This window comes from Channa argus, chromosome 4 (assembly GCF_033026475.1).
Source record: "Channa argus isolate prfri chromosome 4, Channa argus male v1.0, whole genome shotgun sequence".
Taxonomy (NCBI): domain Eukaryota; kingdom Metazoa; phylum Chordata; class Actinopteri; order Anabantiformes; family Channidae; genus Channa; species Channa argus.
Genome location: NC_090200.1, coordinates 27156076 through 27170993, shown reverse-complemented (window position 1 = coordinate 27170993; position 14918 = coordinate 27156076). Strand labels below are relative to the sequence as shown.

General features: G+C 36.7%; 1 protein-coding gene across 4 annotated transcripts in view; it reads right to left on the bottom strand.

Moving 5' to 3' along the window:
- The window catches only part of LOC137125667 (septin-7-like), a 42479-nt gene that overhangs the window by 14996 nt on the left and 12565 nt on the right, over nucleotides 1-14918 (bottom strand). For all 4 annotated transcript variants that reach the window (XM_067501491.1, XM_067501492.1, XM_067501493.1 and 1 more), the window contains exons 3-5: nucleotides 9209-9315; nucleotides 2447-2547; nucleotides 2202-2336 (exon numbers count right to left, since the gene is read on the bottom strand). In XM_067501491.1, the coding sequence (XP_067357592.1) occupies nucleotides 2202-2336; nucleotides 2447-2547; nucleotides 9209-9315 (343 nt within the window). The remainder of the gene's footprint in view (nucleotides 1-2201; nucleotides 2337-2446; nucleotides 2548-9208; nucleotides 9316-14918) is intronic.

Genomic DNA, 14918 nt, shown 5'->3' with positions numbered 1-14918 from the left:
GCACTGGCCACTTTATTAGGTACATCTGTACAATCTTATAGAATTGAAGAAAGCAGCTCTATCATGCATTCTACTTGGACAATGTTATAATTTCACAGTTTTTAAGTTGAAGCAGTCAGAAAGGTGATAATTCTATTGTACTGTAGTGCATTATTAGGACAAGATGGTTCTAAAGTTTTTACTCCCTCTTCCATTTTAACCAAAGTTTTAACCAAAACTGCTGTATTATATTGCATTAGATTGTACAGGTGTACCTAATAAAGTGGTAAAGTGGCCAGTGAGTGTATATGCATGTTAACTTTCTGTACACTATGCCTGATATACTGGATATAATTACCTAGATAAATGAACAATCTACTGAGCTATATGTCAACAGTTTGTTTAAACTTCTAACATTTATAAAACCAATCCTGAAAAGAAGAAAAACAGAGCGACAGATTTACAAATCTTACAGCGCTCTCTAAAGATGAGCAGTTACTGTAGTTGTTCGAATTAGACAGAAAGGTTGGCTTAATTAGCAGCATTTCACTTCACCTCTTTCAGATTTTCAACTCTGTACCTAAATATGACAGCAATTTGATAATTTGCATTATTTAGCAATTATTTATACTTCAAAAGTAATATTGCATATTTACACCTTAAACAAAAGCCACAGGGAGATGAAAATTGGTGAAGTGGCGCTTTAGGTTCTAAAAGCATTAAATAGGACTGATACACTGTGGTTTTTAATGCAACATCATGTAATTATTAACACCTTGCATATAACTCATCTCTGCGATTATTATACAGTTAAGGGATTATTTATATTTTGGTAGATCAAATTGAGTAATCACATAATTGGAGTGGATGGAGCTCTACATTGTAACTGAGGTTTGCTTTACTGTATATCCACACACACACACACCATCTGAGATGATAGAAAACAGAGTGTATGTGTTTGATATGAGAGCTCTGAGCCTCCACTCCGATTGGGTGATTCAGTGATCGAGCGCATAACTGAGCATGAGCAGAATCATGTTATGTAACGTTTGTGGTTCACAAACATTGGCTGGCAGCCTCCTTGTCTATAGTACAGACAAAAATAAACTACACCTGTACAGACATCAAAAGATCTTCCCTATTCCTTACTCTCCAAACCAAGGGGAGATGAAAGAACCAGTAGGTTTTTATTGCATGTATAGACAGTTACAGTAGATTTCACAGCACTGTCACTTAAACTTGTGCATATAATACTGTAGTTTATGGGACAAATGATTACAAATAATCTCAAAACCATCTTTACTAGAACTAAACCATCCTCACACTTGTCATCTGCTGCTTGTAATGGCTGGTTTTATCCTTCTTAGTTCCACGTCAAACTACATGGCTAAAATAATGCAAATGGAATTAAAGCATACGATGAAACTTTAGCTGCACGAAATGTTTTTTTTAAACAATACATCAAAAAACTGTTTGTAGATGATGGGTATAGCTTATACCAACAAACCTACAGAGAATTATTGGCTGACTGCAGCTGCCCTCAGATCTACAGACCGATATCATTCAGCACATTGTTTTTCGTTTTATGGTGTTTGACTTTACAGTTTTTATTCTATCGGTTTTATTAGAAGTGATTCCATCACCAGGCATTTGTTTTGCATTATTACAGTTTCTCACCTTACTAAAAAAATTACCATTTTACTGTTTAGTGTGTCAATTAATGTCAACTCCCCTTTAACAGCATGCATTAATGTAGGGGTTAGTGGTATGTTTGAAAATTATTTTATATTTATACTTATTATTATTTTATAGCACAGTCCAATAATAGGTTTTAACTTGGCTGAATTCAGATTTTGACTTTGTAAATAACACGTAAATGTAAAATGACATGTTATTTTTGTTCACCATTTTTACTTTCTCATCATTTCAGTAGCATCCAAGCTATCTTAAACTCTAAAGCAGCAAAAAACTTATCAAATTAAATATTAAAATGATTCTATACTCAAACTAACTACTAACATTTGACAGGTCAGCATTGTTAAATTAAGATGTAATATCTTTACTCTCATTAGCTCTTTGTTCTCTGAGAACTGCAGTGTTTTACAATTTGCTAGCTTTACCATCAATTGTGTTTGCTTTATTTCTTACATAGCACAAGTGGGTATAGTGTAACGTGTCAAAGATGTTTTCAGTATTACATGTTCACTTTATGCAGCACCTACCCATGTCCAGATGGTGCGATAAAGTATAGACAGCAGTGGACTCTGTTATCTGGCATGGATCTGCGGTTCACCCTCGACTCTGCATTAAGAAAGTCCTCACATTTACTGTCGATGTAGTTGATAACAGGCTGCCAACTGGGGAGATGGAGGAAAGATTTAAGGCAAAGGCAAAGAAGAAAACATTAAATTATTTTGCAAAATCTAATCATGTATATTAAATAGAAAAAAAAGATTACGAGAATCACCAGTTGCTGTTGTCCACTGCATCTCCAAACCCTGGTGTATCAACAATAGTGAGTGTCAGTTGGACTCCTCCCTCCTTGATCAGCACTTTGGACTGCTCCACCTGAAAGACAAATTAAGACATCCAGCCCATCATATGTCATAAATAGTCTTTGTTGCTGCACATTCCATTTTCTTTCCTTCTGTTCAGTTTTGGTGAGTATTCAGCACTTCAGAATTGAAATTGTCTGAAACACACATGTGCCCACACATTGGCCTACATGTTTAATTATGTGAGAGTATCTTCTCCCACTCAGGGCACTGTTGGTACATCATCACAAGTAAGTTCACCCACACTACTGGCTCTGAGATATCTGCTGGTTGTATGCATGAGGATTCACACTCTTTCCTGCTTCTAATTAGGACATACACTATTTAGAGCAGTAATAGTTTGTAGGTCAGCGATGGAGGAGTGCCACCTATTAGCTATAAAACCAACCTGGAACTCTCATAAGCAAAGTTCAACTTCTTCTTTGTAAGAGCAACTGCAAGCATAAGTAAAGGAAAAACACTGATGAACTGACTTCTAATGGACATCCCTTGAGTCAGTAGGGAGACCTCTGCAGCATGTGTGAGGCCAGCTGGTCTTAACATAACACATCCAAATCTTTGACCAAGCTTGCCAGTCCAGTTGAACTGGTTCCTAATTCACTTATGTAAATCAAGAATAAAGAAATATTGTTTTGAACCCCAAAAACCATCTTTTGATTATTGACAAGTGAAATATATTTTATGTGAGAAGAAGAGGGACTAAATATCAATATGTATTTTGCAGAAAGCTGTCTAAACTCCGTCGCCACATACACATAGTCATGGAAGGTTATAAGTACTAAACAGGCAAGTTTATTCCCAATCTGTGATGTTTCGAAAAAATTAAGACAGGAGTATATTTACCACTGTGTTGCATGACCACATCTTTTAACAGCGCTGTTTGAGATCAGAGGAAGCAAAGTTTTAACCAAATATGGCAAAACAATTTTTTCTTTATGTGACAGGTCTGGCAGCATTAATACCTCCAAAACCTGTAACATCAAAACATCTAACATCATTCAGCATTAATAGCCACAGTCCATTTTGAATTTGGTTGGGCTCAAAAACAAGGGGTCAAAACAATGAATCCTTTGCCTACTAAGAAGCATTATGAAACTCATAAATCTACCTGACAGTTCAATTAACAAGTTTCCATCAGAATCATTCCAAAAAGCAGTATGTGAATGAGTATGCAGCTTCTAAAAGATATTTAAAAGGGAATATAAAGCCCCACTATGTGACATTTTTGAAATATAATACACTTACAAAGTCTCAGAAAGAAAGAAAGGTGTGCTATTAAACCTTTAACTGGTGCACGGATTGAAAATTGTCTTGAATATTAACTTCAAGATAAAAGATTTTGTACTAATGAGTAGTGTGTTTGTTTAGCACACACACATTACACTGGTTTAAATTAATAAATATTTATAATTATTTTAGTGCAAGGCTGTGTTGTCGATGTTACATCTGCAGGCGTCGACAACAGCCCCTTTGCTGCAATGTTAGGGCCCAGGTAAACTTGCTGTTTACCAATGAGTACATATAGACGACAGCAGAGTCAGCAGTTCCATTGTTCACACACTTTCTTCCATCAAGCCTGGTCATACCTGACCAACAACAGTGTTTCTTTCTCATAAACTTTCACTTTTCCAAAACATAAACTGATGGCATGGCGACACTTCAGAAAATTAAAGGTAAAAAGACACCAAAGAAAACAGCAACAACTACATAAATAACAGGCATGTAAATGCACTAGAAAAGCTCACAAAGTTTTCCCCCAGAACTTTCCCACTATAATTAGTGATTTAAAAGCTGCTGAACAATCTGCACAACTGATGCATTGTTTTAATGCAGACCATGAAAGTGCCTTGTTTTGTAGTTATGCGCATAGTTAAAAGCAAGTTATCTGAGTAATTATGAGCCATCTTAATCTGAAACTCTGGGCACTTGGGTATGTTGAGACAGGTTAGTTAATTTGTCCCACCAGATTTGACTGAAGTTTGGTAAGGTGCTGAAGTGCGTGTTGTTGAGTAATGAAAGTAATGATCCAGTCAAAATAATGTGCTTAGTGTTCGCTCTGAAGAGAGATAAACTACAAGCTAATGTCAGTATCGCAACATGTCCTTGCAGTTGAGTTACACCTTTTTCTTTCTATCAATTTATTGCAAATTTTTTTTTTTTTTTTTTACATTTGTGAAAACATACAGAATTGAAAAGACTATCAATTGTGTTTCTTATGGCGACTGATTTTCTTTCCCAGCCCTAGACATTTGGTACTGAAAATGATGAAATCGCCAAATATTTTTAATATTTGGACACATTTGTTCACTGCTGAACCTCTCCCCATCCTTACTTCTAAAAGACTCCACTTCTCTGTGATGCTTTTTTGTCTTAACACTGACCTGCTGTGAAAGAAACTAATTAATTGTGAGGTTTTTCTACCAGATGTATGTTTGAATTATTAATATACAACTTTTGTTAAAATAGTTTTGTTGCCCCTCTCCCAACCCATTTTATACACAAATTTCTGTGAAAAAGTGAAATTTTTGTGAAAATTTATAATTGTATTATGTTTTTATATAGATTTTCCATGTCCCAACATTCTGGAGCTAAGGTTGTAACAGACTATAAAATAAAGTAATCCTCTTGATACTATGTAGTGTCACAGTGTGTTTACAGTTCTCGGGTTACTTAACATGTAAACATTAAAAAAATAACAGATGTTTTCTATTGGTCTTGCTTTGGAAAAAGAAAATTCATTCTTCACTCATATTTACAATCAGCACCACAGATCCATCACTTCCAGCTTGTCTGCTCTTCCTTCATTTTTACCAAATACTTTCACAAGCCCATCTAGTTATTTTAGGATCACCCCTTTAACTCAAACTACAGCCCTCTTGCTCTAACACAAACATTCTTTAGCCTCCACAAACCTTTACAAATCTGTCTGACTTTACAGCTGAGCAAATATATCACAAACCACAGTCCTTTGACATCCAGTGCATCCAGCATGTGCCCTAAAGTGTGCATTTGCACTGTTAAGTGTTTGTGCATGACATGTCCGCCATTTCAAAACCAAATCTGCTATTTCCACCATTTCCATGAATAAAAACAGATTGGGAGAAAACCTCAAAAATGCTGTCAGTCTCAACACCATCATTTAAAAGAAATCTGATCTGGGGGAATGTGAAGGAGCGACAAAACATAAGATTGTTCTGGAATATAAATACCCTGACCCTGTCTCTCCTCCTCAGCCTCAGACCACAGCACCCATGCAAACATACTTAAACACACTGTTACTAGCAGGACAACATTTACTCTCATGTTGTGCTCAGGGCGATCACCAGATTTCATGTGAGCAGCAGACCGAAAGGGAGCTTGGAGTAAAATATCTTAACGTTTTTAGATCCACCAAAACAGAGTAAATTTAGCACTGTGTTGGTGCATAGATTGGAAAAAAACAGAACTGATGTCATGTGTAGATACAAAAAATACAGTGCTAGGTCTTGGAGAATTATAAAAGATGAAAACATCACAACTAGACCTTTAAGAATGATGTTCTGCTTGTTGGCAGATTCACTAGAGCAGCATGAACTTTCAGCTATACAAAAATATGTATTTTTAATGTGTTACATCGAGTTTGTTTCCGCAAACCTCTTAAAGACAGGCAGCTTTTTAAAAACAGTAAAATTGAAACTGGCAAAACTGTGGTTTCATGCTTCGGTCACATTATGAAAACTAGCATTCAGACAGTCATGGTATTGAGGTTTAATACTTGAATGACTAAACTGTGATGACTGTAGACAAAACTGTGTTTGACACCATTCTAATCTAATGTTAACAATATGAGGTTTACAAGGGTTACGAGTTAAGTGTCCCTCCCTGCACTGAATCGAGTTTTGGGCATATAACATAAAAAGCTGACTTTGAAAATTCTCCAATAGAAATATTTCTTAGTTCTTATGCATCTCTTCATGGAGACAAACAACAGGCATCTAAAAACAACTGGAACAATAAACATTAAAACAAAACTAAGAGCAAGTTTCAGTATGTCTCTCTCTAATATGTGTTTCATCAAAATGACTGATGGAAGCAAACTGAATTGACTAGCTTCTACTAAATGTAGGTGTGTTGCTGAGGATGTATGACTGTTATGCTAGTGATGTTAATGTGTTAAGATGAAAAAGTACTGCAACTGTGTGCCGCAGACTGATGTGAAATGATTTGAAAAATGTGGGAGCAGTGTTTTTTGTTTGATGGTGTAATGTTTCATGGGAACATTCTTGCCCTGCCACTGACCCTCTCAGATGTACAGGGACTCACAGTCGATTTACTGTTCTTCTTTATCTCTGCTCTGTCACCTCACACTAACCCATCACTTCCTCAGTCTTTAGTTTTACCCTGTTTATTCTTTGATTTCATCCTCGTTTTCCTCTTTTCCTGTAACCTGCATCCTTCCCTCATCCCTTCCTTCTGGCTTTATTGCTTCTTTCTCTTCTTCTATGTATTTTTTCTTGTTCTCCTCCTTTCTCCTTCAAAACCCTTTTCCTTTTTTTTATAAACGGCCTCTCACCCCTCCTTCCTTCTCACCAGTGGTGCTCCAGTTGCAGCTATCCCTCCTTGTGAGTTTGTCATGACCATAAAAGGACAAAACCAGGCCCCGTGGCCTTGCGGTTTTCCTCTTAGCTCCTCCATCCTTTTCTCATCCTCCTCTCAAGAATCCTCCATCTCTTGCTCTCTCTTCTCTCTTGTTCATGTGCTTTAGACTTTTACCCTCAGTCAGGGTGAAATTGCATGTAGGGGGTGCAAACACACCCCTAAATCTAACAAAATAAAGCCCCATCAGCTAGTAAAAATGTTCTTTCAATATATGGTGTAACAAGCACTGCTAAAACTTAGGCCATGAAGACTTTGAGAAAACGTGAAACAACCACTCTCTGATAACAAAGGCCCTGAACAGGACATTGATCTAAATAACTAATAAAAAGGACATGCACACATATGGAGATAATTCATTACAATAAATATTCGTGTCTGTATTTTATGATTTACAACTTTAGAATTATTATAAATAAAAAGTGTACTTGTATTGGAGTATTTGCGTAAAATCACATTTAGAAATTTTTTTCCACAAATACATTCTTTCAAGTACAAATAGTGAATTACACATTTGGATCTCGAGTTGATCATCTGTGGATCTCATACTGTGAATACAAATCCGGTCAGCCACATGGATGTCTTTTGCACTTTCGTTCCCTGGCCCGGGAAAAAAAAATCCACAAGTATATCAACCAATCACACCACTGTTCCTCCAGCCAATCAGAGAGCTGTGACTTTTGAACTCTGACTGCTTAATGCAAAAGTCAGTTGTAGCTCCATTACATGTTGGTATTATCAAACAAACATGCTTTTATTGTCTAAAGTTAAAAACAATAAAAACAATCGCATTTTCTGTTGTTATTTGGTCTAACTGGATTTTTTTATGGAGACGTTTCTTCCATAAATCATGATAACGCTAATGCTGAACTATGCGGGCACATCGCTGGCCAGGGTTGTTGGGATTTTAAGTTGAAAAAGGAGAACTCACATCACCCACAGCTGTCCAGCTGCCAAGGCAGTAAAACAGTATGTTGCGTCATTCTGCGTGAACACTACAGTATAAAAGCCGATGTCTGCTTAACTGGATGGCAAACACAGCGGAGTTGCTGTTAGCCAAGTTCGGGAGGCATTTTAAAGAGAATACCGAGAAATATGTGCCTATGGACATATCCAACCTCACCTACATCTGCCCAACTATCAAGCCGAACCCAAGGCAACGACACTGCCATCGGCCGAGTCACTTATCACCCATTCATAACTGTTAGTGAGTTTATTTATTTAACACAGAAATGTTAGCAGGCAGCTGCATGCTAACTAGGCTTTTCCAAGTTCAGTTCTTAGCTGGCGTTTTCTCAACTACGGCACAATCAACGTAGATTGACATGAAATAAACTACAGATATAGCCATTGAAAGTGTCATGGTTTTGCTCTATCACACAGCTGCTATCATGTTTATTTCGACTTTGTCAGATGACGTGATGGACATAAGATTTCCTATAGATTGTGTGTCTGTCTCTTTAACATGGGTTGTAATGAGATTACATCACCTTTTCACACATGTTTAGTCACCCTGTGTCCTAAAAGTTTCCCAAGCAACTAAACAGCAAAATAATTTTGAAGGGAACATTTGATCTTTGGGTTAGCCCAGTGCAACATTTAGGTTCCTTGAAACTTTATGTTTAGGAAGAGTTTGCCGTTCTTGTGCGTCTTGACCCTGAACTTATTGGATAGGCCGAAAGGACTGCCTGCATCTTCTACTCCAGTACCTTGTTGGTGTACAAATACACTAATACTGGTATGGTAAGTTGTGCTAGGGACTATGATGAGATCCACAGATGATCAATTCAATATCCAGAAATGTGTAAATTTGCACTTTGTGCACAAAAAATTACAAATGTAATTTAGCACAAACACTCAAATCGAAGTACAAATTTTATTTACAATGCATCTAAAATTGTAAATCATAAAATACTGATACGAATATTACTGCACTGAATTAGCTCCATACACACATGAATACAGACAGGGTGTAAAGCCGAATGTCAGCTGTAATAGCCAGTGAAACTCTAACAAAGCTGTAGATTGACAAAGGTTACCTGCACAGTCTTCTTGATGCGCTGGGAAGGCCCTGGGTAGTCCTTGGAGTATAGGTCAGTAAGGAACAGAGAGTTGATGAGTGTCGACTTTCCAAGACCAGATTCACCTAAGGACATAGACACAGTTCAGGTGTGTATAGGAATGTCAACGCAGATTACTTTTAATGTCAAAATTATCTTGAATACTATAATGCAGGTTCTGTCATGATGAGCAAAAGGTACCTAAGAGTCTCTCAAGGCAATAAAAAAAACGCTGAAGCCCATCCCTGCTGTTATGGGCGAAAGGCAGGGTACACTGTGGACAGGTCACCAGTCTATCTCAGGGCCAAAAGAAAGTGAACTACACAGACAGATAACCAATCACATTCACATTCACACCTACAGGCAATTTAGAACTCACCAATTAACTTAACATGCATGTCTTTGGACTGTGGGAGTACGCCGATGAAACCCATGAAAACATGGGGAGAATATGTAAGTTACACAGAACCACACAGAAAGGCCACAGGTGGCTGGCGATCTTCTTGCTGTGAGGAAGAAGCACCAACAACTCCCCCACTGTGCTGTCCAGTAGTAATGTTTTAGAGGGGAAAAAACTTAACCTGTACATAGGGCAAAATATAATATTTTCTTTAAGTGTATTATTATTTTTAAATTCTATCTCAATAACTTTCTGTACATCTTCTAAGCTGTCTTGTTGTTGCCATACAGTATCTGGATCTAGCCTAAAAGCCAGAGGTTTTCCATTTCTAAATGATGAGCAGACTTTTTATATTTCTAGATTGGTGAGTGATTTGCCACACATCTGACAGCTGATCTATGTGTCATATCTGATTCCACATCTGGCATTGTTGAGGTTCTTTGGCTTAAGTTGTTGTACTGTGACCATGAAGTAAAATACCAGAAGCACTTGCTTCCGGGCAGTAAAAAAATACACAAATATCTAGCTAATGTTGAGTAGCACAATAAAAGACATCTAAAACAATCAGCATGTTTTCCTTTTACTGGTGGAATTCAAAATTCTCATTAATTATCATTCATATGGCTTTATTTTGAATACTTATGGCTCAATGAACATTCATGAAACATACATTCTCAAATGCCACCAAAACGGAGTAGGCTGAATTTAAAGCCTATTTATAGCTCTACCCTTATCAAATTGCCTATGCCTGACATCATTCTAATCCTCATTAATCTAATCCTCCTCATTTCCCATATAAGTAAGACAATAAATAAAGATTAAATACATTTTTGCCCCTTAAATAAATTTTTTGCAGCTTAGGAACTCATTTACGATTAAACTCTCTTGAATTCTATTTAGTATAATTTTGGTAGCAAATTTTTACTTGATTTATGTAATATCTGAGCAATTTTAAAGTCTACTACATCAATTCTTTCTATCGGACGCATGCTGGAGATGAACAACTATAGGGTGAACTATTTCATTCATACGTTCCACAAGACATCTGTGTATTACAGTGTTGGCTGACGTGGTGATAAGGCCCAACAGGTTCCAGTATCTACCTCATGTGAACCACATATACACACCCCATGTATGTGCTTAATCAGTTATGGAAGATATTCTTTTGTCTGTGTGATTTTAATCACACTTTGTCTCTGTCACCTGCTAAGTTTAGACAATAGCCAACTTGCCCTTATGATGGATTTTTTGGATATGAAGGTCACACATGCACGTGCGCACACACACACACACACACACACACACACACACAGAGGCAACATCACCGTGAAACAGCAAAGTTGTATCAAACCTTCCTCGTCCTCAGTGCTGAGTTAATTGCTCCCAGCACTTCACAAGAGAAAAGGTCATCTGAAATGTGAAGGGGAGGGGCAAAGTGTTTGGTGTTTGGGTATGTGCATCTCTGCTCCTTCTGAAAGCTTAGCTATCTGCCATGTTGGTGTTATTAGTGGTGCTAACTTGAAAAAACAAACAGTAGAAAATGAAGCAAATCTAACAATGACCCCAATCACATGTAGTCTACAGCTGAGCTCTTTGCCTTAGCTGACTAAAAACAATTCCAGCAATTCAAAATATTATTTCTTTACATATTTCATATCCATATAACACTAGATGAAATCTTATTTGGGTAACCACAGCCAAAATATTGTCCCCCAAAGAGCTGTATGACAGAAACAGTAGACTTAGACTAAAAGGCAAGAAAAAGAGCCACAGAGTTGGGGTGAACTGCAGACTCAGGTGGTAAAGTATTAAATGTAAAGCTGATTAAGATTATATAAAGCTGATTCACTTAGCCTTACCAACAAGTAGGAGTACAGTCTAGGACTAAAGCACTGGCATAATTTAATTGTATATAAAAATAATTTTGACCTTCCTAAATTCCTATTATTAACGACACGTGTATAGTTAATACTCAAACATGCCTATAGCATTGATAAAGGCCGCTAGGAAACAGACCAAAAGTTGAATCGTGAACTAATTTACCGTAGAAAACCAGTGTTGTGGCAGAGAAATTATTAATTAAAAGAAAATAACATTTCTACACTAATTTAATATGCAGTTTCAGTTTTATGTAGTTGGTCCCTAAGCTTGTGATTTTTTTTTTAATGTTTATTTCATTGCTGGTTATTTGTGTATTGAATATTTCCAGAATGTGCTTTTTTATACTTTTACTCCACTCCTGATTTCGCATGTCTTTTTTTACGCCTATACAGTCTAAATATAGTTTACGCCTTATAGTATATTTAAAGTTACATTAAACAGACTTTGCCCTACACATAAAATCATTATCACTTGATACTCCAAATTCCAGAATAATCAAAGCATTTTAGCTAAACATCCACTTAGTACCGATCAACATAAAACGTGATATGCACATCCATTTAAATCAGCTTGTGCTTGTGTCTCCTGCTTGGTGCCACAGCAAGTTGGTGCCTTTGACGTAAATGAATGCTGATGCTTGGCTGCAGAGAGTCATACAGCTGAACCTGAGTTCTGATCTTTATCTGAAAAGTAACTAGTAACTACACTTGTTGAAAAAAGTAGTGGAGTAAGAAAATACAAAATTCATATGAAATACTATATGAAACAATGTATGAAAATACTTAATTTGGACTGCTGAGCTGCATATCCAGAAAGGAGTATTCTTTTTTTGGTCAGGTGACATGACATAGTCAAATCAGTACTAACAGGCAGTACATTTTCAGCTACGTGCTGGAAAGTGAATTACGAGAAGGATTAAACGACCTTAAACAATATTTCTGCCATAATGCAAGATACTGACTGTGCCATTATTTGTTAACAGTAAATTACATTAAAAATTATAATTGATAACTGTAGGCAGGCTATAGAGCTCTGGCAGATGATGTCACACAATCCCAGAATTCATCAAATGACAACACTGCCATTTTGGCAGGAGTAATGACACTTGAATGATTAAACTGACATACAAAATTGCATGAGACTCTCAGGATAACTTCAACTGAAGGAAGGGTGGCTAAAGTTTATAAAAGCACCATTTAATGTTCAAAATTAGTTTCCTAATTTATCCTTAATTACACCACGTAGAAACCAAGCGGCATATGTAGGAAATACAACCCCAATTCAAAAAAAAGTTGGGACGATGTGTAAAACATAATTTAAAACAGAATGCAATGATTTGCAAATCTCATGAACCCAAATTTTATTTGCAATGGAAAATAAGCAACATATAAGATGTTGAAACTGAGACATTTTACCATTCCAAGGAAAATATTAGCTCGCACAGAGATTCCTCCTGATTCTCTGAATCTTTTGATGATATTATATACTGTAGATGGTAGGATCTTCAAAGTCTTTGAAATCTTGTGTTGAGGAACATTTTTCTGAAATTGTTCCACTACTTTTAGAAGCCTCTCTGAAATGCTCCTTTTATACCCAGTCATGTTACTGACCTGTTGCCAATTAAACTAATTTGTCAAATGCTCCTCCATCTGCTTTTTTATTTGCAGCAATCACTTTTTCAGCCTTTTGTTGCCCCTGTGCCAACGTTTTTGAGATGTGTTGCTGCTCTCAAATTCAAAATAGTAAAATGTCTGTTTCAACATCTGATATGATGTTTATGTTCTATTATGTTCTCTCATGAGTTGATGAGATTTATATGTTATTGCATTCTGTTTTTATTTATGTTTTACACATACTCCCAACTTTTTTTGAATTCGGGTTGCAAATTAATTCTAACCGGTAAAATCTCATTTTTATCAATGCTGTGAATCATTGGTTATTAAATGATTTAGCTGAAAATGAAAGATTAGTACCTATGAAATTGATGCCTATAGTGTGATGGATGCTTCAGTCAGTCACAGCAGCAGCTTAAATGCCCCTAAGGGCAGGTCTGTCCCAATTAGTCTGCCTCCTTCAGCTTTAATTAATTATCGGTTCCACATGACAAGTGGAAGTGCAGTGCCAGCTCTCTGTAAATAGACTAATGACCTGAACATCAGTGATGGATAGCTGACCCTTCCAGCTCAAATCTGTCTTTCCTCTTCCTATGCTGCTCAGTGAGCCATCACTCCATCCAACTGCAGTTCTGTCTCTGTCAGCCACCAGATATATTTCATATCTTTCCCAATTTTCTACTCTGTCCCTGCAGTCAGTTATACACCATTTTAACAGTGCACGATAATTGCTATTCTTTTTTTACTCTTTCAAGTCTTGCATGACATTTAACTCTACTGTAAAAAAGAAAAGCTCTTTCTGCAGAGTAATAGTGGTGTCAATACAAATTGCCAAAAGATGGTAACACACATACAGGCAATAGAGGACAAAGATGTGCCATTTACTGGCCCTGCTGGAGTCCGCATCATTTCGGGATCTTAGGCTCTTTCCTGTTTCCCGTCTATTTTTTAGCCATTTTGGTATAACTGTAAGTACAATAACAAAGCATTATGACGGTTGGAAGCTTTAGAAGTAAATCACTAGATTAATTGCTTATTTGTGTCAATAACAAATCTTTTTTTCCTCAATTGTTTAATGTAAGGTCCCGTTATTCAAACTCAACTCAATACAAAACATTCAGCCTAAAATAATGTTTTTTTTTAATTAAGTCCCTTTTTTGATCGCTTTCTGGAAGAAGACATACAAACATTATGGTTTGATGTTAAAACTACAGCTTTGGAATGTAAACGTAAACAAACAGGACATGAAATGACTTCCATTTAATTTACGTTGTATTTTTATTTTTAGAAATTGTGGTTATCTAAGGGCATTTTCCAATCTTTTTTTAGTTGGGTTCAACTAAGGTCTGAACACAGCAGTCACATGTGGGTGATGACAACAACAATCGCACTTAGACAATTTACTGGATTGGGTCTTGGTTTGGTCCCAAACAAATTCTGTAGGGAGCTGTATATAGTGAGAATGTGACCTGACCTTGGTCCAGCCCAAAACAGCATGTTTTAGCTAAACTCAAAGTGTTGTATTTTAAAAATGTGTTTTGTAGACTGCTTGGTACAAAGGTAGCAGAAAAATACCATGGTTAGGAACAAATGTCAATATAGGATGAAATGGCATTTTTGAGTTGTGGTCAGAAAGTTGTTGTCGGTACCTGTCGTGGTGGTAACCCGAGGGTCCACTGATAGTTATGAGCTGTCCTTGTAAAAAAAATACAATTCTCCCCAGCCAGAGTTTCAAGAATCGAGAGGCAAATGTCAGGGTACATTTTCCAGCTGAAATTAATATTACGATTACCTG